The sequence below is a fragment of the Manacus candei genome, unplaced genomic scaffold (assembly GCF_025592945.1).
Source record: "Manacus candei isolate 608988 ecotype Guabito, Panama unplaced genomic scaffold, ASM2559294v1 h1tg000033l, whole genome shotgun sequence".
NCBI lineage: Eukaryota > Metazoa > Chordata > Aves > Passeriformes > Pipridae > Manacus > Manacus candei.
The window spans coordinates 10,465,868-10,493,317 of NW_026138081.1; the positions used below are offsets into that span (position 1 = coordinate 10,465,868).

Genomic DNA, 27,450 nt, shown 5'->3' on the forward strand with positions numbered 1-27,450 from the left:
AACACTGGATATTTGCTTGCTACTAAGTTAACTCTTGTTAGAAATTTATTTATTTGATTTGTAAGATCATTTAGAGGCACCATAGCTAGAGAATTTATGTAACTCCTAAAGTTACACAATAATGATCAATTTTGAACTGGAGTGTAGTAGTAGTTGACTGTAAAGGAGCCTGAATCATCAGGGATGTGTCATCAAACATATCCTTACAACCGAGGAACATCATTGTTCAAGTTACAGCCAGAAGTTATTCTAAAATCTTGCTTTTAGACTATAGTAGCTTTTTGAGAGAATACAAGCAAAAATAAAGAAATGCGGGATGAAATAGATTGTATTTCTGCAGAAGAGATGACTTAAAGAAAATATCAAGAGAGTTTTCTTCAAGATACTGCAATTTTAAGGTATTGAGATATCCAAGAGTGACTTTTCTACTCCTCAGGAACCTTTTCAGATCACTTTGAACTTGAAATGGTTTCAAGTTAAATGCAGATCTGACAGATATTATTATCTTTGAGCCTTAAGGAAAAATTAGCCTTTATTTGTCTTCTTTAATGATTTTGAGGAGAAATAAAACCAAATAAGCAAAAGTGACAACCCTGAGAAAGAATTGTAAGTGAAAGCATCTCAGAGAAAATACCTTCAATTAGGCCTCTGAGACTGGCTCCCATCTGCTGTAACTGGAAGTGCAACACAGAACTTCTTGCGACTTGAATGCAATCGGAGTGGCCTGTAGGCTGCTAATTTTTCTGCACAAGTATTTATTTTCCCTTTGCTAACTGAGGGATTGTCAGATATACTCAGTACGGAGTTCTTCTGTCATTTCACTACTTATACTGACTTTTTTTAAAGCTTAATTTTAACTCAGATCACTTTTGTGTTAAGATTTGTCACGCGGTTACTCAGACAATTGTTTTTGCAAACTGAACGAGCAGTGAACTGTGACGAAGTGAAGGTGAAAAATTGTCGAATTTGCTACTGAAAAATAGATACTGGTATTCCAGCTTCAGTGTACAAATTGAAACCTACCTGGTGAAATATGCACATTTTTGTTCTACTGAATGCCGTGTGTTTCAGCTCATTCTTGCAAGTGGTTGCTAAATTTTGTTAAACAAAAAAATCTGTTTATGTGAAATTTTATACCTGTTTCTAGTCTTGGTGACTGTATACCTTGATATAAAAGTAGGCAACAAAGTACAGAAGTGATTCTAATGGATAATTTTAAAAAACTTTAATCAGTTATTTTAACCAACATTATTTTACCTCTCCTTACCATGACAGTTATAAATTAAAACTACCTACCAGAGTAGGTTAAGTAGCTTTTGATGGATGTCTCAAATATAATTAGCTTGTTCATTATAATGATGAGTGTAGCAGAAAGTGAGGAAGTTTGGGTGTAAGTGGCAGTAAATGTTATTGACTAATTTATAGTTCTGAAATTAAAATTAATAAACAGGAGAAGGGGAAAACTGTTATGTGGTGCTTCATAAGCTGGAGCAGGATTTTGGGTGGGCTATCATTATGAACAAGCTTGCTTTTTTTTTCCCCTTCCCCCTCCTAAAACCACCAGAAGATGAACAATGCATATCCACACTTCTCTGAAATTTTGACAGTGGATCAGACTCAATGGGATGAGTTGAGAATCAATTGAATGACTTTTCACAGAATTCAGTTTCAGCTTTAAGTGAAGTACTTCAGATTCTATTAGAGTTAATATCTTTGAAAGTTGTTGCAGAGTTTGTTGTCCCATTTCTGCATGTATAACTATATAATTTTTTTCCAGTCATGTTAGCATACAGGTAAGATCCTGAAGGGATACTGTGTTCTGCAGGTTTAGCCTGATCTGGATGCTACTTCTACAAAATGTCCTTTAGTTCTCTTCTACAGTTTTAGCATGTGACTTCCATGCTTAAATGCCAGAAGACATCTAGGGATCACTAAAACATTGTGGTAGTTCAATTGCTTTGTACATGCAATCCCCTTGCTTCCAAGTAGTATCAAGTGATTTGGAAAGGGCCAAAAGCATCATAATAGGAGCTTGGAAGACAACAAAAGGGAAGCAAATTACTTCATTGGTTTTGAAGGAGTTTCAAAATGCTAAAGGATTTTAAATTTTTGCTTGCTGAAAAGGAAAGTCCCAATCCCAGAATGTTTTACTTGAGTCACAGGTGAGTTTGAAGAAGCTGCCTGGTAACTACATTGTCTGTGTAGGCTTTGTCTAGCATGGAGGTGAAGGTGTTGTGGTAGAGATGTTTTCCATGTTTTAGGGAGTGGGAGGAAGCACGGTATGTTCCATTATTTCTTAGAGCAGCCATCTTCAGTTACAAGTACATAGGCAGGTTGGAGCATCTGTTCCCTGGCATTTTCTGGCCACTGAGTATCTAGCTGTATGCCTTTTGTTTATGGAACTGCATAGTATCTGTGTGTGAGTTTAAACATCTAAATAACTGGCAGCTGAATCTTCTCCCTGTAAAATTGCAGGCATTCTTCTCATATCATACTGTCCTCCCTTACATTCCCTCTCATTGGCTTCAGTCCCTTTCTGAAATCTTCTATTTCAAGGGCAGAGTCTGTCAAAGATGCATTGGCAGGAAAAGCAAATTCTCCCTTTGGAGAGCTGGTGTCACTTTATTAGCATGTGAGAAGAGTGACTGTAGATAAACAATAAATTGTGTTGAGTTCTGTGTAGTATTAACTCTAGTCATGTATACAAAGACAGGTGGCTATAGGATAAGGTAGAGGTACCATTATTGTTTAGAAAGAACTGATCCCTGCACCCAGTTAAATGCTTGGCACTTTATCCCAGAAGCCTTATTGTAACAAGAACAACTGATACTACCTTTATCTTAGTGTTACTTCTAGTGTCCTTGGTTCGTTTAGTTGATCTTACTGCCTGAAAGAGAACCAAGAAAGTGCACATGTGTGTCCAATATTCAGTTAAGCGCTGTTACCTGTAATGCATTTATGATCCCACATTGTCTCTTTAATATAAATAAAGGGATCATACAGGACTGTATGTTCCACCACACAGTGCAGATCGGCTGCCCAGGAATACTGCAAGTTGAAACCTGTTCTTTTGGAAAATCTACTTTCATTACCTTGAAAGCAATATAATTTTTCTTTCTTCACAATCATTTTTTTTAAATGACTTTAAAACCAAACCACCATGCTTCACATGGCTGTGAAACATTTATAGTTAGTTTACTCTACTTTGCGGTAGAAAAAGCTTCAACTCAGTATTCAGGAGAAGGATATCCTGGTGATTCAGTTCCTTGTGGTAAGAGCTAGACAAGAAAAAGAGACCTAGTCTAGTCATATGCCTTAGATAAATTGACTGAAGCTGTTGTCTTCTCTGAATTGAATGCATCTGAGACTTTACTAACACCTTAATTAAATCTGCAGTATCATGTCAGCATAACCTGATCTAATTGCTGGCTAGTGAGGTACTGCCTTCTTCCATCCTTCTTAATGCAGCACTCGTTCAATCTCGTGCTGATCTGTCTCAGCACGCTAAACTGGCAGCAAACTATTCAGTACTTCTGCTGCTTGAGTTAGTTTTCTCCCAGCATAGCACATTAAAATGTGCCAGTGCAAGGTCACAGAAGAGGTGGAATGCAGAGTGTGGTATTCTGCAACCGTGGCCGAACTTAAATCATCAGCAGTTCTTAAATGCAGAGATCACAGTGTTGACAAACCTGGCCTTAAAATACGGGTCATATTGCTTTGTATTGATACTTGTCCAAGCCTAATTAGGTAATATAGTGAATATACTAATATTTTGCTTTAAAACCTCCTCTAGAGAGTAATACACTTGTTGAGTTTATAGCCAGAAAATACCATTAGGCCATGAAGTCTGACCTGTGTAGCACATCATTAAACTTCACTTAGTAACACCAGTATTGAGCCAAAACACTTTTGTCTGACTGAAATATAATTTGCATATCTTCCAGAAGGGCATTCAGGTTTGATTAAGTCATGTGAGCCTGAAGGGGCTGAAGGGCCCCTGGGAAAAATAGCAGGAGGAAGCAGTCAGCTGCAGGAGCTGCCAGAGCAATTAGGCTGGCCTGCAGCCCGGTCCCCATGAAGTACTGAGTTTTCATGGGAAGGAGGGCTTCTGGAAATAGCCTGCTCTCGGCCACCTTCCTCAGGAGGGATGATCCATCTGTAGTCATTCTGCAGGCTTGCAGTAGGGTGGCCCTTGTGCACACTCCACACTGCTGCGACTGAGAGAACAATTGGTTGTGAAGGCTGCTTGTGACGATAAAAGGGCCAAGTGAGAAAGAAATTGTCCTGACAGAGGCAAAGGTTGTTTAGTGAAAATTTTTGTTTTGTTGGAGGTCAGAATTTAACAAGATTTATTTGATTTTGAACTGAAATGTAGAATTAGGGGCTAGTAAAATCAGAATCCTGAACATGTTACTACAGTCTCAACTTGTGGCAGTCTTTAACAATGTGATTTTCTTCACCCTAAAGAAAATTTTTTTTAAAAACTATGTTTTAAAATTAGAATTATGTTCTTTTAAGTGTTTCAATCATATGTTGAAATCAATTTATTGTTCTTTTTGATAAAAAATAAGTAAATTATCACCTCGAGCCTCTCTCTGTGAAGCATATTTTGTAAGCACATAATCATTCTTGCAGCACTTCTGACTCCTTTTCAATTCTCACCATCATTCCAAAGTTGTGGGTATTTCAGATTGGTCACATACTGTTAACTGAGCCTCTCTACTTGACATTGCTGTGTTTACTCATCTCAGGACCATATTATTCTCCTGGTTACATTTTTCTGAGCATTTGTGGTCACCTTCTTCTCCACTAGTCTTTGTAGAAACTATTTACTCAGGTGGAGCCCACAGGATTCTTTGTTTCTAGACACAGTGTTTTCTAGGCTACCTGTGAGCCAACTATGCCAATGAGGTTTTTCCATGTTGCTACTCATTCCTTTTAAATTTTTAGTGTTTCCTCAGTTTGTATGTGGCTCACAAATGCTATACTTGATTCTTTTCCTCTTCTAGGCCATTAATTGAAAAATTGCTTTCAAATGTAGAACTAAGGGGGTATTCTTGGAGTTCCCAAGAGAAATACATCTCCCAAGTAGCGATTCCTCATCCTTATTTTGAGATGTAATGATTAGCCTGCTAATGTGTTTAGCGGTTGTTTTGAGTAATTCAAAACTTTTTAATCGCAACACTGTTTAGTATAAAGTGTAATATCTCTCAAGGCCTAACTGCTATTTGATGCTTTTTTACATCTAGACTTGTGTTCCCCTTTGAAAAGATTACTTAATTCACCAAGAAACTTTTTTTCATGTTTGATAGCTATTAGTAATAACCAATTAAATGCAATATTTCCTGTTCAAATGTTTTGTTTGGGAGTGCTATCAAAGTGGCCATGGTACAGATGCCTAGGTTGTCTCAACCAGTGGCAGCACTTTAAGCCTTATTTTGACCTCATCCTTGCACTCATTGGTATACTGTGTCCTCTTGTTAGGTAGCCACTTCAGTCAGTGTAAGCCTCAATCTTACAGTTTTTAAGTGCTAAAATGACTTCAGCTTTTTTCTACACCTATAAAATTTCCCAGGTGTTTCAGGCTTTGAAAATCACTTCTCAGTAGTGCTAAGAGCTTGTCAGCCAACCCTTTTCCAGATTCTCACAGAGATTATGAACATTATGAACATCTGCCTTTAATTTTTTAATGTTAAGTACCACTCCACTACTGACATCTTTGCAAATTATCATTGAAATGGAAGATGTTTTGGATTATGCAGAAAAAGAAGGATGATATGTATCAGATTATATACAGCACACACTTTTTCTGAACACTACTTTATTTTTCCCCCATGTAGCAAAATGTCAAGAAGACTAACATTACTACAGTTTTCTCCTGATATGCATATCATTATCTTCGCCTTTTTGTCCCCTTATTTTATTTTTTTACAAGCTTCATTTTGTTTCTCTTCCCAGTTTTCTGCAAATTCCTGGCTTCTTGGTGTTATTTGCTGCTGTCAGCAGGCTTTTTTTACATTGTATTATTTGTTTTTATACTACTTAGGAGTCTGTGAAAGATACGTGTGCTAATACTGAATGAGTTTTACTTGAATCTTCCAGTTGAAATATATCAGAATGGAAGTTAAAATATTGTTGGTGTTTGGCAGAGAACTTAATCTTTCCTACTATCTGAACTTCATCGTGGATAGGCTGTGTGCCTTTTGGAAAGGAATATATGTGACATTTCATCCAAATAAAGTGTAATACAAAAATGTGTGAATAAAGATGTTTGCCAGCACTGCGATAATGAAATTTGTATGAAGTATGCAAGAGTGATAAATGTTATGAAGAAACTAGGAAAAACTCACTAATAGCATAATGCTTCAGAATAGTGTTTGCATAATGGGCAAAGTGATGATATAATTTATACAGATTTGAGGTAGTTTTCCATACATTGCTGATTTTAGCATTTTATTATACTTGCAATACTGTATTCCTGTCAAGTTTTTAAATGGCTTTTCCTTGAGGTTTTTTTTTTTGAGATAAACAAGATCTTACACTATTGAAATAGATTAATACTAACTGCCTTCCTATTCCATGTACTGCCATGTATTCCAGGTACTGAAAAAATTCCATAGCAGCTAGTTCTTCTTTGTTCATTTTATAACTTGTACAGGAAATTAGGTAAAGGCTTGGATGGAGCCTTGTTATATTCTTTGCATGACTTCCAAAACATCTGAAGGAGTAAACAGGGAAAAATTTCAGTTTCAGAAACAGGAAATTAGAACATAAGATGAAAATTTCAGTGCTTAGGCAATGCTATAAAGTTTCTAAAAAGGTTATTTTCCATAAATGAATTCAGCTCTGCTCATCCCTATTTTACTCTATTGAGTGGAGAAACAGATTTTTAAACTGTGAAGATCCAAAAGCAGTTCTTTCAATTTACTCAGGTTAAAGTGGTTTGCTGTAACACTGTTTGTCGTTCATAGAGTTGAATAATAAGTCTTCTAAACAGTGATGGGAACTGACAGCAAAGGCAAAAGACACCTTATGTTGTCAAGTCAATCCAACTGTGGGTGGATTTTCAGAATTTTGAACTCTTTAGCTATTAATAACCTGCTCTCTGTAGAGAAATCTAATCTGGTAATTTTAAAATTAATTATCACACTTTCAACCACCAGATAGTCATGAGTAACTCTTTAAAAAAACAACCCAAACCAACAAAGCCCAAAACTTCAAAAGGGATATATTCCCATTATGAGGAAAGAAAATCAACTTGTCTGGAATACCTTAAGGCAGACATGGCACTTTTGAAGGAGATGCACCTTTCCAAGTCAAATATAAATGCATAAGAGAGGGTGGAACTAGCTGCATCTAATGACTTTTTTGCCCAGAGCAAGGGGTGTTCCAGTGTTGTTTAATAAAATGCAGCCTCTCATGCTACAAAACAGAGGCTCATACACCATTGCTGAGTACTAAAGTGACTGGTTAAAGATTCATTTGTCCTTAATTAAGATGACCCTAAATTTCTTCAGGTGGTGGCTACTGGAGGATATAATTGAAGGCACCTGGCACTTGTTCACTAACCTGAGTTCAAGATTTTACTCTTGTAAGTGATTCTTCAGGAGATAAATTCAGAATGATTTATCCCTTTAATGCTCTAGCTTTAATAACCATAAGCTATTTCCTTAATGATTTAGAATTGTGTGATGCAGGAGATAGTTAAGCTTACCCTTCAAGAGATTAATTTCCTGCTTTTACACTACGTTGACTTTTTTTTTTTTTAAACAGGAGTATTATGGATTTCAATCATGTTTTCTAATCACAGGTACTGTAATTTTTAAAGGATTGTCTGTCACTCTCTCCTGTGTGCTGTGGAGGTAGGGACATTTTGTGGATTGCATTCTGAGGAAGGTGATGCATTGCTTTCAGACACTGTAGAAAGAAGAGTTTTCTGGGAGTCCTACAGCCAGCTTTTCTACAAGAGGGCTTGCAAGGAAACTGCTTCTTTCCAAGGAAGACAACTGAACCTGTGGCTAGATAAGGACTTTTAGGTTGGCACTGTGAGGGAAAGGAGTAGTCGTTGCCTTCCTCTCTGCTCCTGATTTTCTTCCCTTTCTTTGTGGGGGTGCAGTTGGCTGTGTAGTGAGGACAGCATAGAGCTGATCCAAACAGAAAATAACCTGGAAAAAAGAAATTACTTTTCAATTTAGTTATTTTCTTGTCATATTCACAATGGGGCTGTACAGGCAGCTGTGCTGGAATAATTGAGAAGATGGGGATAAAAGGTAGGCAGGAGGATAGGACTCCCTTTTCAGTAGATGACCTGGTACAAAATCTATTGTTTGTATTATAACTTTGCCTGATCGTGATATAAAGGGCCTAGCAGACCAAAGCTGCTCGTAAAACTATAAACTTCTCTTCCTCAGAAAACAATTTATATATAAGTTCAGATCTCTTGTTTACAACTGTAGCATAAGCTATCAACAGCTTGCTAAATTTGTCTTGTCTGGTTTTAACTGCATGCTAAAGAGTGGGAGTCAAAACAGAAAGATGACTAGTATATTGGCTCAAATAACATTTTACTGAGAACGCCCTGGTTGCCCCTATTTCTAGTGTCATCCTGAACTTTCCATACAGGAGGTATTATGGATGCTTAACTGACAGATATTTATTGCTCTATGGTATAGGTCCTAACCTTTTCTCAATTTATTGTTCTTCTGTTCATCCCAAAGTTGTCAGAATGTTTTTTCTGTTTTTTCCAAAAGCCCACTGAGGTTACAGCCAATGAAGTAGCTTTTTCTTTTTCCTAACTTTCTCATGTACATTATAATTTGCTATACATACAGAAAAGAGTTTGAAGAAAACTATGCATGTTTTACTCAAACCATAGATATAGCGAAGTTGCTTTAACAAGCAACTTTAATATATGTCTGCCCTTCTCAAACTGTGAAAAAGGCTGTAGGGGAACCAAGAAGGTCTGCCAAAACTGTTTAGCCAGATACCTAAACATATCCTCCAACCACACTCACAGTGCTTGGGCACAGCAGACTCAGACTGAGTCAGACTGACAGTGCTTCCAGAATAATTCTGTTTCAGATGTTAAAATTAGTGGATGGATAATGAAAGCACCTCTGCTGACTGCAAGTACCTTAGAATAACAGAGCAAAATACACCACTGCAGACAGTCAGGAGACTAACATTACTCAAGGTGTTCACCTGTATTTTGAATTGAAGCTTCCCAAAACAAACAAAACCACTGAACACATTAGTCAGGCTATTAACCGTGGTTCCTTCGTCTTGACAGTACCAGCTCAATTCAGAGCTGGTTAGCCTAAGGATTCTTTCTCTTTACTAAGTAATGCTATCTCTTGCACTCATCTTCTGAGCATATCCACTTGTATTAAAGTGCCTTCGTGTGGCAACACTTGAAAGCCTCGTTCAGAATTTGTTGTGCCCCGTGTTTTAACTGAGCTGTTTATATTACAACCATTTCTGCTTCCCTTGCCTGTTCCCTCCTTCCCCTCTTCTCCCCCCTTCCTTCTTCCTGAGTAACTGTAGGGTGAGAAAAGAAGCAGTTTTGCATTTCAGTACACTTAATGTAGCCAAGAGGTTTGTTCATTGCCGCTTTGTACTTTCAGGCAAACAAGAAAATTTAGATTAATAGGTTGTTTATTCTTCTGCGTGTTCCTCAAATCAAAGGCACTGGATTGCATTATTAAAGCAGTTTTGTATGGCAGGCTTGGAACTGTCCTCACTGAGCTGTACATGAAGAAAAACGATTGCTTTTCATCCCCCACTTATTATGCAGATTGGCACAGGAACACTGTTAAATGTGGTATCATGTACTATCACTTAAGAGACCTTCCTTCTGTACAACTAATGCTGGGCTCCAATTTCACGGGATGATCAGTCTTGAGACAGTCAGAGAAACCCCTAGAAACAGAAACACAACTGTCCTTATATTTTAAAAATTTAAATATTAACCAGTTGAATAAAGAGAGGTTTTGTTCAGAACACTAGTGACTGTCTGCTTCACAGTGCTCTTGGATCTCTTCATTGGGGATTCTGTTCATTTATTTCTCATCTGCTCAGTTAGCAACAATGCATAATTTAGGCTTTCAGCAAAGATCTACTCAGCCAAATTAATGAGGAAAATTTTCAGCATTATTTTGAGACCAGACCCATAACTGAAGGATCTAGCTAAGTGTTACTGAAGGATCTGGCTAGTTTGGGTAGCTGACTAAATGCAAGACTCTTTCCTGTGGATGTTCTGTACTGAATGGGCAGTAGCGTTTCTCTGAGTCTCTGATTACATTAGGTACTGTCATTCCTTTTTCATTCTGTGACAGGAGAGTCTCTCTTGACCCAAGGTCTTCCGCCTTCAAGGCGAAAAGTCTGGGGGACATAATTTAAGAGAAAAGGATGAGATTGTGCCTGTCTTAGGTAAATAAGAGGAAACAAGTTGCTTTGCTTTATAGTTTTGCTCTAGCTAAAGTTCAGAGCAAAAAAAGCAAAGTTGTACATTCAGCATTACATTCATAGTCTTAAGAAATGGCAAGACCTCTACTGTGTGCAACACACCAGCATCACTAGGTGCCTAGTGGGAAGTAAGCAGGGAAGTAAGCAGTGTCACAATTGCCAAACTGGCTGAACCTCTGAACTTTCCTTGTGTAATAGCAGGTATTCTTCTTCTTCAGTCTCGGACCTAATGCAGGATGGAATAATTATGATTTTTCTCACTGCATGCTGTGTTCCTGATTTTGCAGTCCCTTTGCCTGAATTAGAACCATCCTGTTGGTAAGTTCCTGCGCTTACATTCTCTCTGAGGTACCAGTGCTAGGTTCTCCAAATCTCTCTAGCGAAAAGTGTTTAAAGAAAACCTTATATGTACGCTTCTCTATAAGGTATACTGTCATCTTCCACCTGAGGATCCTGTAGAATTTCTCCAGCCACTTCCATATTTCACTTCTCTATGTTAGTTTGCCTCTGTTTCACAGATCACTGGATTTTCCCTGCCAGGTAACCATTTTTGTCCTCCTAGGCATCTTAAATTTTTCTAGGGAAAAAAGCCAGTGCTTTGGTTTTTAGGGGTTTGTTTGTTTGTTTTCAATATTTGCATGGAAGAGTGGTGTATCTTTTCTACCTGAAACATGCAGATGTAATGTCTTGTAACTGCTATACCGTACTTCTAGGGACAGTATCAGTTTTGGTCTTTTATAACTTTTCAGTTGTCTAGAATGTTCATTCATGCCATGTTTTCTATTCCCATTAATGCTTACAGGCATTATGAGAGCCAGGTTCATAGAAGAATGACAGATCTCTATTTATAATGTTACATATCAACTTTTAACCTGTTATAAAATGCCTCAGACACGAATAATTAGACCACTATATTCATCCCAGACATCCTACGTGCAGCTGGTGCTGTTTCATCTGTGACAAATCTGGCAATCACGTAGCTGAACATTGTCACTTTTTTGAGAAAATAATAAATATTTTTTATCTTTCTGCTTAATAATTCTAGATATTATTTCACTTGTTTAAATTTACTCCTTAATTCAATGATTTTTTTTTTCCTTATGGCTTTTGGACATTTTTGAATCAGATATGGCCATTTGCTAATATATCATTATCACTAATCTCGTTTATGTTTGTAACCAGTAGTATTCACATTTACAAATACTAAATACTGAAAAGATGAAGAATAAATTAGACTTGTTTTACAGAACATAAGTTCTATCTAGTCAACACCTATTCCTGTTTATTATCTGAAGGCACATTGCTGCAACCACAAACTCACTCCTGCATCTCCACATATTCCTGCTATACAAGACACTTCTAGTAGTTGTATAGTTCTTTTTGTTTCCCAATAGGTGTAATAGAAAGTGTTTTCAGTGCTTCCTTTTAACATCTAGAATAGTTAACATTTTTCTCAGACATTGAAAGTAGAATCTGATCTGTCTAGCACTGAAAAGCTTTCAAATTTACACTGTATTCATGGGAAGACTTTAGAGTGATACAGACAGCAGTTCAAAAAGAAAAGGAAATCAGAAGAAAAGCTCCTTAAATTTCCAAATAATTCACCGATTTCTTATTTCAAATATTACCTGCAAAGCAATTAATTATCATTTTCCTTTTGCTGTGGCAGTGGCTGCAGAACTGTGTGTCCTTCATTCGGCAAAAGTCTGTTCTGGTCACAGCTGTGTATACAAAGCTGCAAATGAAAATGAGATGTACACTTAAAGGCTCTCAATCTGTTTCCCTTTGCAGCACTCATCTGCTTGTTCTTTACCAAACCCCAGAAAACATCCTCCTAAAAGGACAGAGCAAAAGTAAATAGTGAGAAGATTTGTTTTTTCTCTTGATAAACATGTCATGCAAAGTGACTTTCCAAACATATCCCATTTCATGGAGATAATTTAGAAACCTTGAACTTCAGCATTGTTTGTTGCCCATAAGCATGAATCCTCAAGGCCCCTGTTCCTCCTGTTTCCAATTCCAGGAGCTGTTAACTGAAGTCTTGTTTTGGCACGTGGACCCATGTTGTTAAATTTGGAGAGTCACTTTCTGTATTTTCTAATAATGGAGGAGCTGTGTCTTGCATTTGTTTGCTGAACATCTCAGAGCATTGGAGATGGGATATTTTTTGCTTTCCTTTGTGATCCCCTGTATGTTAAAATTTTATGTAATCTTAAATCTCTTAAGAGCTAGCACTACTAGTTTCAGGGCTCTTAGTACTGCATGTGGGTGGGGACTTGGCACAGCAAAGCCTGAAACAGATCTAGACAGAAGATAACTCATGTGAAAGACAACTGGAAGGATGGATGCTACCTTTAAAAGTGTCATGAAAGTGAGAGGAGTATGAATTAATATATTCATATAGCATCCCCTTTTTTTTACCATCCACTTCACATAAAGTGCTACTAAAATGCAGCTAACGTCTGATGTAGCGAGTTTAGATACAGTTCTTTTTGCCGGAAACACCAGGAAGCAATTTTTTTCCCATCAGGGCAGCATTAAGGAACATTTCTAATTGCATGGAGCAAATAGGTCCTCGACTTTTATGCTTTGCTTTGAAAGATGCAGCACATTTCCTTTGAGTCAAGAACATATGCTGAAATATGTTACATTTAAGTACTTCTTAAAGCTATATTGCTGTATGATTTGCACCATCTGATTTTCAGACTTGCTCCATGAGTCTCAACATGGAATGGAAAAAGGACAAATGTTGCAGCAAATAAAAGAAACATGTGTTTTCTAAGTCTTCAATGGCTAGGGATTGCTTAAAGAGCAGCTTTCATCTTGACTCCTACTCTGAGGGTTTATCATACTTGCATTTTCATGGTGGTTATTTTACTGAACAGTCAGGATATTGTTGCATAGGAGATGAAAAAGTATAAGTGAAACCACAAAGAGTAGAGTTGTAGCTGAGGCCCCAGCTGCTAGTAGAGGATAATACAGTGTTACTAACTATGGATGGCCCATCTCACTGGTGTCATTAAATGGGTTAATCAGCAGTAACTGTATTTGGGGTTTTAGGACTCCTGCCATCTTCTGTTCCGAGTAAGGACAGTCCCACATCTTTTAGAGGTTGTGTTTTGTTTCTTCTTTATGTTGTCTTCTCAGTAGCCTGCATCACAGCAGCAATCCATCCAGGAGTTTCCACAGAATACTGATCGTGCTTCCTTTAGGAGAAATCACTTGCTTATCTTATCTGGTCAAAATAATTTTTTCACTATGCTAAGCTATTATCCCATAACTAATCAGTTAAGTGATACTCCTTTTTATTGCTCCTACCATAAAGATCCTTACAAAGATCTTGAAGGGCCTGACCTCATTATGAGGCTGAAAAGATTACACAACTGAACTTTGTTTTTAGTTTCTACAAGGCAGGACTTCCGTATGGATTCATCTCTATATTTGTCTTCCAGTAGATGGCCTTTTACTCCCCTCTAGAAAGCACTGTGCAGTAACAAGAGTGTCCTTTTTTCTTTCCACAACAACTTGCTCTTTTGTCTAGTTTCTTACACTTCTCTGATTACCATAATATATGCATAGCATCAGTGTTAAGGCATAATGCTGGAATATTTAGGGAATTTGCCTGAACTTTCTTCCAGCAAAACATTCTTGTGATTCATGGTACATGGTCCGCAGAAGTGTATTTAGCTGTAAAATTGGTGGCATTTAAGTTAAACTTTGACAAAGATGCATGATGTCCATGAAAAACTTTCAGGATTAATGGTAGAGTTTAGAACTTGCTTAAAGAAATGTTAAAAAAATAAAAAGGCCTTGTTTCATTTTCATATAAATTAATATCTGTGTCAAATTCTTATTAAATGTGTATTTCTCCATGGGAAATACAGAGAAAACTAACTTATTTCCTTCTGAATCTTTACAAAAATTATTACTATTTTTTAGGACACACAACTTACTTGAGTATTTTAAGAGTTAAAATCAAGAGATGTTACAGAACCTTAGCCAAAAGCATACCCCTTAAGAGGGGCAGTTGGATGCCTTGTTGTTTCAGGTTTCTCTTAGTGCATTCATTCTGTTCTGCATTCAGACCAGTTCTGTAGTGGTGGTCATTTATAATCATTAATCTAGCTCATTGATATTGTAATGGGCTCCAAACATTCTCTGTGGAGCTTACATGCTCCACTGCATTTCCTTCTAAATAACTAATGATGACTTCTTCGGTCTTGTCATTAACCAGATTACCTTTCTCCAGCCAGTTCTCTTATTGATTTGTTTGCTTGGAGGTTCATTTTGTTTTTAAGTTTTCACACTCGTAAAAGAAACTCAATATTGGTGAGTGTAAGAGCATTTTACATGAACAACACTGCCCAAGCAAAGGTCCAGATACTATACTTATTTTTGTGAAAGAGGCTTCAACTGTTGACTCAGAGGCTCCTAAAAACTATACTCTTTCCTTTCAGACTGTTTTTCTAGGCATTATAATTTGTGAAAGAAAATTGGAGAAAACTAGCCAACAGTCTAGGTACTTGGGATTATACTTCATAGCCTATATATAGACTTATACATAAATATACTGTGCAGTAAAGTCAAGGAATGGCCAGGACTATGAATGGCTTTCAGTTCTTGGAAGATTCACGCTTAAGTTGGGTAGTCAAATTGTTCCAGGTGTACACAAGCACAGAGAAAGATGTGCTAGACCTTCAGTGCTTTGTGTATCACTACCAACTTCTTGAGTTCAACCACAGTGAATTGACTGCTTTGTGTAATTGCACACTGGTATCACTCTCGGTGGCGTGTAGGATTCTCCATTCCTCACATGCCTGAACTTGTCTCTTTCGTGATTGGGCTCATGATGGATGTGTTTCAGAGAAGCAGTATCTGTGTGCCTGCTGTGATGACAGCTATTGATGAAGGTGCAGTTAACTGCTCAAAACTTTGCAGTGGATTAGTTAAGGGTTGATGTGGAGCAGAGACAGGGGGAGACACACAAGGCTGTCCCTGATCATGATATAAATTATGTTGAAATGTTTGTCAAGTGCTTGTAGCAGCTGCACTGTTCCTTGTACGCTTCTTCCAAAGCAATCATTAAAAGAGGAAAGTCCAAACCATTTCTGTTTTATTGATTGTTCTGAGAAAATTGTTGACTGTTGCACCTCATGCTTTTACATGCCACGTTATGCCATATGAACACATGGGAGATTCAAGGTATTGAAAATACATGATTCTACTGGAATTGGTTCACTGGAACCTTTCACTGGTCTTTCCTGGAAAAGTAAGCTAGAAAGAAACTGGAAGTCAAAGAGATCTTTGATCTGAGATTGCTGCAGATTGCTGCAGCATTTCCATAGTTCATTGTGTGTCCTCCTTATCCTCTGCTTCCTTTCCTTTCTAGGTCAATGTCATAGCTTTCTTCTGCTCCCTGACCCTGTGTGCATGACACAGATGAGCTGTCTACCAGCTAACTGTATTTCTAGGGGATCTGAAAGCAGAAAGGAAATACCAAACAGCAATTGAAGAACTGGCCATAGTCCCATATTGTCACTAGTCCTAGTACATATCCGAGGGAGGAGGGGTTGTATGTAAGGTCCTGCACTGAATGAGATACAGCTGCATACCACCTGCCCATTTACTCTGCCCATCTCGTGGCACGTAGCTATGAATTCTTCAGTTGTTTTGAAGATCTTAAGCTTAATGACAACTTGTTTTCTTGAACAGAGGCTGATCCACATCTTGTCTAAAGATTACTGCTGCTGTTTGAGAGCTTGGGGAAATGTTGATGGTCCCTTTCAGTGAAGTGTTGCTGGCATTCCTCTACTTCACTATTAAGAGTGCTGTGGGTCCTGTTTTAAGTGGTTGAACAGTCTGCCCCCCAGATGGCCAGAACTCCAAGAGGAGTGTTTTCTCCTTATTGTTTACAAGACCAATTAGCTCTGGAATTGAATTGATTATTCTCTATGAGTGACTGAAAATTCCTCAAAGTGAGAAAAAGTCAACTGTTGAACAGGATAAAAGCAGTCTAAATCATCTATTGCTGGGGAGATCTGCTAGTTACATCTTTAGTAACATTGCAGTGAAAGGAAAAAATAATTAGTGGACACACACAAAAATTGTCAAATGTTATGATATTTCAGTAATAAATTGCTCTCACTCTGAAATGGTACCTTATTTCTGGTTTTCTAGTTTGTCTGCCTTAAAGGTCTGTCTTGTTTTGGTTTGGGTTTGCTACGCCTCTGAAACATGATGGGTAGTCATACATTCTCATACTGTAGTCCACAAAACTAGCCTCTTTCTTTCAGGCCTATGTCCTTCAAAGAAGGCTGAGTATCCATTTGGATCATATTTGATGAGCTGAGCATATCTTTGGGATTATATGTGCTTCAGAATATGCATGGAATTATCTTTGTAAATGTTAAAGAAAGCTGCATGGAGCAAATTGGGTGTCCGTTTAAACCACCATCTGGTTGCTGTAGTCAGCAATGTACTGGAAAATTTAAACCAGGCTCTTTTGTTTGTCATCTTCTTCTTTTTATACTTCTGGAAATACTGATAGAAGTCGTGGATGCTTCTCCTTTCTTATTATCTGCTGTTCTTGCACTTCAGGAACTCTGAATTCTTTAAACCCTGACTTCATTCAAAGTTCCATCCTAGAATTAAGACAAGAAATTAAAGAGTTAACATTGTCTTTAGTGTTGCATTAGGTATGGTATTAAGGTTCCCAAAGTAAGTGGAAGGATCAAACTTGAATCATATTTCAGACTATGGATTCAGGAATATCACACTGCATAAGTTAAACTCTTCCAATATTGGAATGTTTTCTTTACAACCATGGGAGCTGAAAACTTCTTCTCTGTTTCTAATGAAAGTTTAAATTTTTCAGTTTGTGGATGTGCCATGTTAGCCACATAAGCACACCAAATGATAGCCTTGGACTGTACCTTTGGCACAGCTCATGGTGCCCTGAGTAACGTTCACTCAAAGCTGAAGAAATGCTGCCACATGAAACACTTCATACTGAAGGATAATTATGGGGAATTTGAAAGGGACTAGAGGATGATTAACATTTGTATAAACAGCAAGATTCTGGATTTTGGAGATAGAATTAGATCAGTGTTGTATAAATTCATTTTTTGTTTTTGTTTATCTGGCAAGTGGTTTTTTGATAAAAGGGCTCAAGATCAAAGTGCAGAAAAACAATCACACCATCTAGAAGATTCTACCCTTTCAAAATCCTTTAGCTCACTCAAAGTAGGGTGCTACAAGCTTTGCCCATAATAGATCCACTTCTCAGTGAATTCACTGTTGATATGAACTGTCCGGGCTACCTCCGGAACAGATGAGTTCATTCTTCAAATCAGCTGGAGATGAATCTTTTCCTTCTTACCTGAGTGCCTCAAAACTAGCTTTCTGCTCAACCACAGTGCTAATCCCCTCTCTCTGTTCTCTCTTGCAGCACTCCCCCAACAAATCTGTTCAGGTCAGTCTGCTTAGCTCTCCACTATATTTGTCCTGAGTCTGACACAGGTTGTTCCAGGCAAATCTCAGTAAATCTCTTTCACTCTTTGTTTTTTCACATCATAAACTGTGTCTTTCTACCTGTTGTCCACAGGAATCACCTATCTAAGTCTGCTGTTTAGAGCCATGTTCCTTTTGTACAGTGAAAAACATCTTGTTTGTGAAGACTTCTTGCCTGCAGCAGCACCCTTACGTCTGGCAGGGTTTTGCTAGTATTCTCACAGGTCAGGAGAGGCAATCCAGGGTGCAGCCAGAGCTGTGCATACCCCTCTGGAAGACACCCCCACCCTGCACCCCACGCAAGAATCCCCCACTCCCCTCCATCCTTCAGTTACCCTGTCTGCTTTTGCTGTCATGTCACATCATGTCATGTCATGTCAGACACAGAAGCTTCTGGGATCCTTTCCTGAGGATGTCCTGGGATCCCTTCTGGGAGGACCTAAATGGTATCAGTGGAAAGAGTAGGTTTGTGAATAACCTGAACTCATCTGCCTGCTTGGATAGTAAGGATGCCAAAAGTTCTGTCTTAACTGTGTCTGATACCAGCGTGTTCACAAACCATCATGGCAGGTATGGTGCAAGTACAGCCAATAAAGCTGAACCTGCTTTTAATTAGGAGGATCATTAATCCTATGACATTGCCTTGCATAAATCCTGGACTTTAAGGATTAAGACATCTTAAGCAGGGAACTACTTAAGCCTGTCTAACAGTTTTTATCTGCTGAGGAGGTGAGATTCTGCTGACCTTACCCACATCCTTCCCTCTTTTCTGCACCTGGTTGTGCTCTTCCACAGCTTGCTTTGCACGAGCTTTCATCAGACATTTCTGAGAGTCAGTGCAATTCAGTAGCCCAGGGAAAAGGCTGAGTCTTCTCAGCAAGAGGCCTGTTGAGTATCAGAGCTGGTATAAGGGGTGGTTCAGAACCATGTGGTCAGCAGCAAATGAGGGGAAAGAAAAAGAGAAAGGAGTGAGACCTGTCTCTTGCAGCAGGAGTAAAGTTTTAGTTTGACTTAACTGCATGTTGAACTTCACCATCAGGAAGACAGAGTTAATGCATCCAGTTATTAAAATTAAGAAAATAATGTATGCTAGTATGTGGGATTGAGCCAGACATTGGTACAAAGCCTTTATTATTTATTTATTTATTTATTATTTATTTATTTATTTATTTATTATTTATTATTTATTTAGAGCTACTTATGTCCAAGACTCCATGTAAAGAACTGATTCTTAAGCTGATTTGTGACACTGATTTTACCATTATGCTCTTTAAACTATTCACTAGAAAACCTTCCTTTGAAAAATTAAGTTGTTTTTTATCTAACCTTGTAGCAATCTCTGGCTTCTAGAGCATTTTCCTTAAAAGTAGCAAATGAGTCTCAGTTTTCTTCTGATTTTCCTATGCTCTTAGGACTATGATTTAAGGACTATAGAAACTGTCTATACACTTAAAGAGCAGAATGAATCCTTCTGCTTCTGTGTACACATCTTACATGAATATGCTTATACAACTTAAGAGGAAAGTGTGTGACTGCTTATTGTTTATTGTGTAGTTTAGCTTTATTTGAGCTTCCATCTCAAACTACAGGGATAATTATGTGACCTGCTCCTTTGCTTTTTGTTTTTTAAAAAATAAGGAAAATAAATTTTTAAAATTAGACATATGCACATTCTGAGTCTGGTTTCTATTTATATCTCTTCTTGTCAGTTGAAAAAGCAAATCAGTAAGAGAAACAGTCCTTGAATGTTTTTATTTTGTTTCAAATTCTAATTTAAACAGCCATTCTCTCAGGAACAGATCTTTTTCATGATAGGTCATAAAATCTCCCAATGCAAAATTTTATGAATGATTAATTGAAAAGGAATGACTTTTATTTTTAGAGTAGAAAGTGTTACGAGAAAGAAATGGGGGGTGTACACAGTATATTGCTGTTTAGGTCCTACTTATGGATTAATTTTCCTAGAATTCTTGGCTTTCTGTTTGCTATAAGCACTAGATGTATGGAGGAAATTAGGCTATAGGTATCTTGTGAACAAGGCACGTGCAGAGCTTAGCCTACTAGCCAGATGTTTGTTGTGAAGTTCCAGTATTATCAATACTCATGTTTTTGTTCATTTTTTGTAAAATTGTAGCTCCTTTAGACACCCTAAGAACATGCACACTTTTATTTTTAGGGGCTTCTGTTCGTTTTTGTTCTTTTCTACTAGGTTGCAATCTTGCAGAGATATAGAAAGAATCCTAAGGATGTGATACTTACTTATACCAGAAACACTAAAAAACTAAAGGCCAGGAAAGACTCTTCCAACACTTAAAGAAAAATAAATTAGTCTGTTCTCTGTTACATTTCCAGGAGACTGATTTACAACTCTCTGACTTTATGACTCTTGAATGACTTCATGCCTGTGGTAAAGCAACCTGTGGAAATTGTGTGTCCTGCCATAATTCGGAGGGGACAGCTACACTGCACAGGGCTCCAGTATTCTTGGATACTGGTTGTACATAAAAAATGATGGGAATAGGGAGCTTTAATGTATATTCATCAAGGCAATCCTTGTGTTTCTGGGAATTTACCAATGTGACTTTTTGGGGCAGATTTCATACACCAGCTGCAGCATTCTCCTACTGCTCTGGGCATTTTTAAAGTTGTCACAGTGTTGTGACAACACTGTAGATAGCTATTTCTTGTGCTGAAAGCAGCCTAGATACAGCAGCAATGACTGCAATTCAGTCTAAGTCCTAAATATTTATTGGCGTCCTGGGCAGATTTTGCAGCCTTCACTGAGCTCCAGGCTTCTGTGGCTAGGCTGTGAAAGATAACTAGTTTTAAGATAGCTCAGGTGTGTCTACACTTCATACACACACTGACAGCAGCATAAACACATCATTTAGCATTCCTGGAGTTTGCATCACTTCGGGTCAGGTGCCATCTGTCAGCCACATACAAACCAGAAACGAAATGTAAAAAACAGTTTAATATGCACCTTAAAAGCCAGGGAAATACGAAGCAGCTGCCCTCATGTTTCTCAAATGTTGGCCATTTTTATCCAGAAAGTGGTATCTTCTAAGACTTCTTTCTCCACTATATCTCTGAAACATGAGAAAAAGTCCTCTTCAGGCACTAAAAGACAATAAACTACTCACAGGACAATTAAATCTGTAGAGAAGAGTTAGGATTTTGCTAGTGGCACAGCAGCAGCAGCAGTACAGGCTGGGCAAGTGTTTGAAGACCAGTAGAGCAAAAATTATACTGAACAGTGAAAAGTACTTCCTGTTAAGCCTCCCAGCTCCTTCTTAGTGAGCTGTTGTTTTAAAATTACTTTGGAATTGGTATCAGCTGCTTTGCAGTAGAAGAGCAAAGTGTTAGTTTAGCTGTATATGAACATGATTAACATGAAGACTGCAATCTCCATCCTTAAGCACATGGTATGACTGAGTTTCCTCCACTGCAAGGGCATGGTAGAGTGTGTATAGCTCATTGCCCTGTGCTGTGGGGTCAGATTTAAACACTCCGTGATTTGCTTCATTTGTTACTGGAACTTGAGATGCAGTAATTTGTGGTAGCAACCAAAGTAGCAGTTGTGGATTCCAGTTTTCACTCATTCTGACTGGTACCTTCCTTCTTTTCTTTCTTTCTTCATCATGCAGCATTGAACACTATTTACTCAGCTGTGGCCTGGAGACAGGAAGGAGCAACGTGGTCATGCACCAAAACTGCTTTTGTTTATTCCAAGCAGCTCTTGGCAGACAATGTGGTGTATGGGCAAATGTAATTTTCGGCATGGTCTTCACTGACCTTGCTGTAGGGAATAGGAAAACAGTCATCACAGCAAACTGTAGATACCTCCTAAGGCCTGTGGTGATCCCACTTCCTGTGTAATAGGTACCCAACTATAGTCTGAGAAATTGATACGATTTCTTGGTCAGGCGCCTGGGTTGTCTACAGGCTGAGTTGTGTTATGGCCTAAAAGAGTCTGCCTGTGTACTTCAGTGAATAGCTTGGCGCCATTTCCCCAGGAGTAAGAAGCAAAGGGCTTCTTTCTTTAGAGAAGGAACTTCTCTGCACCACCTCAGCTTTGTGTGCAGTTTCCATCTAAATAGACCATTTGCTCAAAGACTGAAACCATAATTAATTCCGCTTTAATTGACAACAAACTTCATGTTCTAATGTGCTGGTTGCAGAGGATCTCTGCCACCCTTTCCCAAAGTCTTTTGGAGCAGACTTCTGCTTTTGTTCTATGTTGTTTTGTGGTGGAGGACTAAGTATGATGCTGTGACTTGCTATGAAGAGAGAGAAGAAAATAATTATTTATAATTAAAAATAATTATAAGTTTTAAAAGTATGTTATTTCCAGCAAGTGAGAGATCTCTATTTATGCTTCAAAAGTAAAGCTTGCTTAGGGCCATGTTACCTTCTCAAGCTGCTTTTGTCTATCAAACACATAAGGACTGAGAACAAAGTGCAACTTTCTCTGTAAACCTCATCCTTCAAAAAGAACCCCTCAAACACTTTCACCTTCAAGGGGAAAAAAGAGGAGGCTAAAAACCAAAATCAATGAAAAGGGACTTTGCTGATTAAATTGGGCAGATTATCCTTCTAGAGCCTGCCTGTTCTGAATGCACAAAGGATGCTTTGTACACCGCTGGACACCGCACTGTGAAAATCTAAAGAGGATCAAAGCAGAGCAACAGATATGACTGGGCTAAGTAGGGAGAGATGTAGAGGGTAAGGTAAACAGATTTAACTTTACATAAATGTTGTTACCCATAAATAGATTGAATAAGATACAATATGAAGAAGGGGTTATTATAATGATCTGTTGACAAATGAAAGAAAAAATAATGAAGAGCAAGAGGTATAAGGATGCATAAATAGGAATTTGAACTTAAGCAAACAAAAAATGGAGATTGAGTATTGCACAAAGCTTCTAAATGATGTGACTCCTTCAGACCAACATGCAGACTTCTTATCAAAGTTCAGAAGTTTAATAATACCCAGGATTATTCAAAGCCTTGAAGAGTAAAAGGTCCATATTATCCATACTGTCAATTATGAGAAAGTGTCTGCTTCAAAAAGAGCTTTTTTTCTGTTCAAATTCTCTCTTTTCCTATAACCTAATTCCTATGCTGGGCCTGTGGAAGCTCACAGAATCACAGAATGGGATATATTGGAAGAGACCACAGTGGATCATCTGGTCCAATCTCCCTGATCAAGCAGGGTCATCTCAGAGCACATTGCACAAGATTGCATCCAGATGGTTCTTGAACATCTTCAGTGAGGGAGACTCCACAAACTCTCTGGGCAATCTGTCCCTGTTCCTCATGTTCAGGTGGAACTTCCTGTGTTTCAGTCTCTGCCTGTTGCCTCTTCTCCTGTTGCTCTTGACACCCTCCCTTCAGACACTTATAGACACTGATGAGGTGCCCTCTCTGTTGTCTCTTCTAGAGGCTGAACAGGTCCAACTCTCCCAGCCCATGCTCGTAGGAGAGATGGTCCACGCCATTAATCATCTTCATAACCCTCCACTGGACCCACCCCAGGAGCTCCATGTCTCTCTTGTACTGAGGAGCCCAGAACTGGGCACAGCATTCCAGGTGAGAGACCTCACCAGGGCTGAGTACAGGGGCAGATCACCTCCCTTGACCTGCTGGCAGTGCTCTCCCTAGTGCCCCTCAGGATACCATTGGCCTTCTTGGCTGCAAGGGCACACTGGTGGTTCACGGACAGCTTGTTGTCCATCAGGACCCCCATGTCCATTTCTGCAGAGCTGCTTTCCAGCAGGTCGGCCCCCAGCCTAAACAGGTGCAGGGTGTTGTTCTTCCGCAGGTGCACGCCCCCACATTTGCCTTTGTTGAATTTCAGAAGGTTCTTCTCTGCCCATCTCTCCAACTTGTTGAGGTTCTTCTGAAGGGCTGCACAGCCCCCTGGGGTATTGACCACTTCTCACAGCTTTGTGTAATCAGCAGACTTGCTGAGGAAGCTCTCTGCTCCTTCATCCAAGTCATTGATGAATAATTTAAACAGTATTGGGTCCAGTATTGAACCTTGGGGGACATGAAACTTGCATGTATCTTACATGACCAGATAGTTTTCTTAAGAACTTAGGAAATAAAACTTGGGGATACTTTGCTTGATGACTGTTGAGCTAACAAAATAACAGAGAAAAAAAATTTTCTTTCCTCTATATTGTGTCATGAATAGTGAGCTGAAAATTCAAAATTTATGCTTATGATAAGTGGAACTTTTTCAATAACATCCTTTTGCAGTTATATATAAAACTTGCTGATACTTTTCTTGAGGACATTCAAGGAACTGATTAGCTAACATTGCAGGAAGAAACCCCACCATTCCACTGAATACCATCATTAACCCAAGCTCAGATATACTTGGACTGAAGGACCAAGGTAGTATCTGCGATAGACAACAGCCTCTGATTTGTCTTTTAGCAAGAAATGACAATACAAACAAGTTACATGTGCTCCCAGACACCTGTTGTTTCAGTGAATTCACAGGAATGTAACTCAGCTCAGCATTCAGGTTTTGGAAGAAGAGAGATTCAGATGTATTTATCCCAGCAGTAGAATAGGTTGCAGAAATCCCTGCAATGGTACTGTAGTTCTGCACAGGCTGGGACTTTTGTCTGTTAGAGCAGGTTTCCGACTACAGAATTGGCTTTTCCAGATGGAGCAAAAACACCTTTTCATACCATGACCCTAAACCCAAGGTGCTTCATTAGATAGAAGGTCCTCTCAAGAGTAGTGCAAAGTATAGTACTCTAGAGAGTGTCTGTAATGGATGTCAAAGTGCCTGACAACAGTTTTTCAGCTGTAGGCTTCCTCAACCGAAGAGAAAAATCATAGCTCTCACTTCTCTGCCCTCCATTTGTTGGCTAATAACGTAGAGGAAGGGAAAGTCTGTAACTTGATTTTGGTGACAGTCCTCTTGCACTATTTCTTTAGTCAGCATTGAAAATATTAATTTGATTGGGTTGGATGTCGCAGTGGAATGTCCCCTTGATACTGCATACCTGCCTCTTGAAATATCTGATCAAGGCGTAATATTTTGCCTTTCTCTTGCTTTTGTTGAACTGCCAGGCTTTGAGGAGTTGTGGAGATTGGGAGAAGCCCTCGTCCACCAGGGCTCAGTATTGAGGCTAGTCCTGCTTAATCTTTTTATCAATGATCTGAGCAAGGAGATTGAGTACCCCCTCAGTCAGTTTGCAGATGACACCCAGTTGGGCAGAAGTGTTGATTTGCTGGGGGGTAGGAAGGCTCTGCAGAGGGATCTGGATAGGCTGGATCAATGGGCAAAGTGCTGGGTCCTGCCTTTGGATTACAACAACCACATGCGGTGTTACAGGCTGGGGGAAGAGTGGTTGGAAAGCTGCCTGGTGGAAAAGGATCTGGGGGTGCTGGTCAACAGCAGCTGAACAGGAGCCAGCAGTGTGCCCAGGTTGCCAAGAAGACCAATGGCATCGTGGCTTGTATCAGCAATAGTGTGGCCAGCAGAGCCAGGGCAGTGGTTGTCCCCCTGTATTTCAGCACTGGTGAGGCTGCACCTCAAATCCTGTGTCCAGTTCTGGGCCCCTCTCTACAAGAAGGACATTGAGGTGCTGGAGCATGTCCAGAGAAGGGCAATGAAGCTGGTTAAGGGTCTGGAGCACAACTCTTAGGAGAAGTGGCTGAGGGAGCTGGGGTTGTTTAGCCTGGAGAAGAGGAGGCTCAGGGCAGACCTTACTGCTCTCTACAACTACCTGAAAGGAGGTTGTAGGAACGTGGGTGTGAGTCTCTTCTCCCTAGTAACAAGTGACAGGATGAGAGGAACTGGCCTCAAGTTGCGTTGGGGAAGGTTTAGATTGGATATTATGAAAAATTTAGTCACTGAAAGGGTTGTCAAGCATTGGAATGGGCTGCCCAGGGAAGTGGTGGAATCACCATCCCTGGCAATGTTCAAAAAACATGTAGATGTGGTGCTTAGGGACATGGTTTAATGGTGGACTTGGCAATGTTGGGTTAATTATTGGACCTGATACTCTTAAGGGTCTTTTCCAACCTTCATGATTCTGTTATTCTAAATTGTGGCTGTCATCTGGAACAAGATTGATTATTTGGATGAGAGCCTAATGAAGACTGAGATGTGTCTGTGGCAAAAGAACTCATGCTCTGTACCTCAGTCCTAACGCCTGTGCCCTTGTGATCCCCTCCCTGACAACTGCTTGGCTCTACTTCCACCCCTGGCTCTTTCTTCCATACTTTGCATTCTTCTGTATATAGAAGTACTGCAAAATTGCTGCTGTTCAGCTAGTCTTCTCCTTAACTCCAGTCCACAGCCTTTTGGACTGTGAACATACAATCATGTAGGGCTTTTTGACATCAGTATGTTTCAATTCCCTTGGGATCCTATAAGCTTCCCTAAGAGTCACCTCTTTTAGACTCCTTTTGCTGAACCACAGAGGCCCTTCTTGACCAGTTTTTCACAAAGCTGCTCTATAAAACAGGAATCATTTGATTGGTTTTCTTGTGTTTTTTGGATCTTCGTTCTGTGCTTCCTATAATACAGTGACCAGATTTGTACACATTATTCCAAAAGAGACCATCCAGCTGCCTTACCGAATGCCAAAGTAATAATGTCTGTGGTTTATACTCTGTAGCCTTCCATACACAACCCAAAAACCTTGTTTGCCTTTGTTACTGCTGCCAGATGTTCTGTGGATGATTTTCAAGCATATTGTGGGGAATGTCACCATGCCAGTGAATTTCAGCAAATTTAAGCAACTTTGAAATTATTTCTCTTTCCACATGGTTATATTCAAGTTGAACCAAACTGTGTTCTCACTTGAAACTGCCCTGTGTTGGTTACCCCTTTTTCATGTTGAATCACTACCTGTTACCAGTTTCTCTGCAGGAGCCTCATCAATACAATTTCCTCTTCATCAGGCCTCTTTTGGATTGTCTTTGCTGGAAACTCCATCTGAAGAGCCCTGCTCTTAGATTTTAGGGAGAAGTTATATTATCATTAGTACCCAGACTACTTGAATTGAGAGTAAAGGGAATATGAGGGTTTTTCCCTAGAGAGAAAGCAAGGGGAGGGAATGGCTTTTAAAAGAATTACGATGTTCTCACCTCTCTTTTCCTGCAGATTTGCTGACAGCACAGGAATACCACTGCCTGCTGCAGCTGCTTTGCCCTGACTTCCCAATGGAACTCACTCAGAAAGCAGCAAGGTGGGTCCTCATCCTCTACGTGCATGGACTAAGGAACTAGATCTGTGGGTAAAGGTATGAACAGGGACCTTCAGCTTTTAAGGTCTGGGGAAAAGAGACACCCAAGAATGGGGCGTTTTTCTAGCAATGAGAAAGAGTATGTATTTAAGATATGCAGAGGCTGAAACATCAGTGCAGAATGCTGCTGCTGGCTGTCCATGCAGATAAAAAATTATTAGCCAATGTGTTTTTAACTGACATGATTTTTAAACTCT

General features: G+C 39.1%; 1 protein-coding gene across 2 annotated transcripts in view; it reads left to right on the forward strand.

The window, feature by feature from the left end:
- CSTPP1 (centriolar satellite-associated tubulin polyglutamylase complex regulator 1) overlaps nt 1-27,450 on the forward strand; it is an 84,715-nt gene that overhangs the window by 42,135 nt on the left and 15,130 nt on the right. Inside the window, exon 4 of one of the 2 annotated variants that reach the window (XM_051791929.1) lies at nt 27,112-27,196. The exons of the other annotated variant lie outside the window; for it this stretch is intronic. Coding sequence (XP_051647889.1) covers nt 27,112-27,196 — 85 coding nt within the window. The remainder of the gene's footprint in view (nt 1-27,111; nt 27,197-27,450) is intronic. 2 annotated transcript variants of the gene reach the window in all.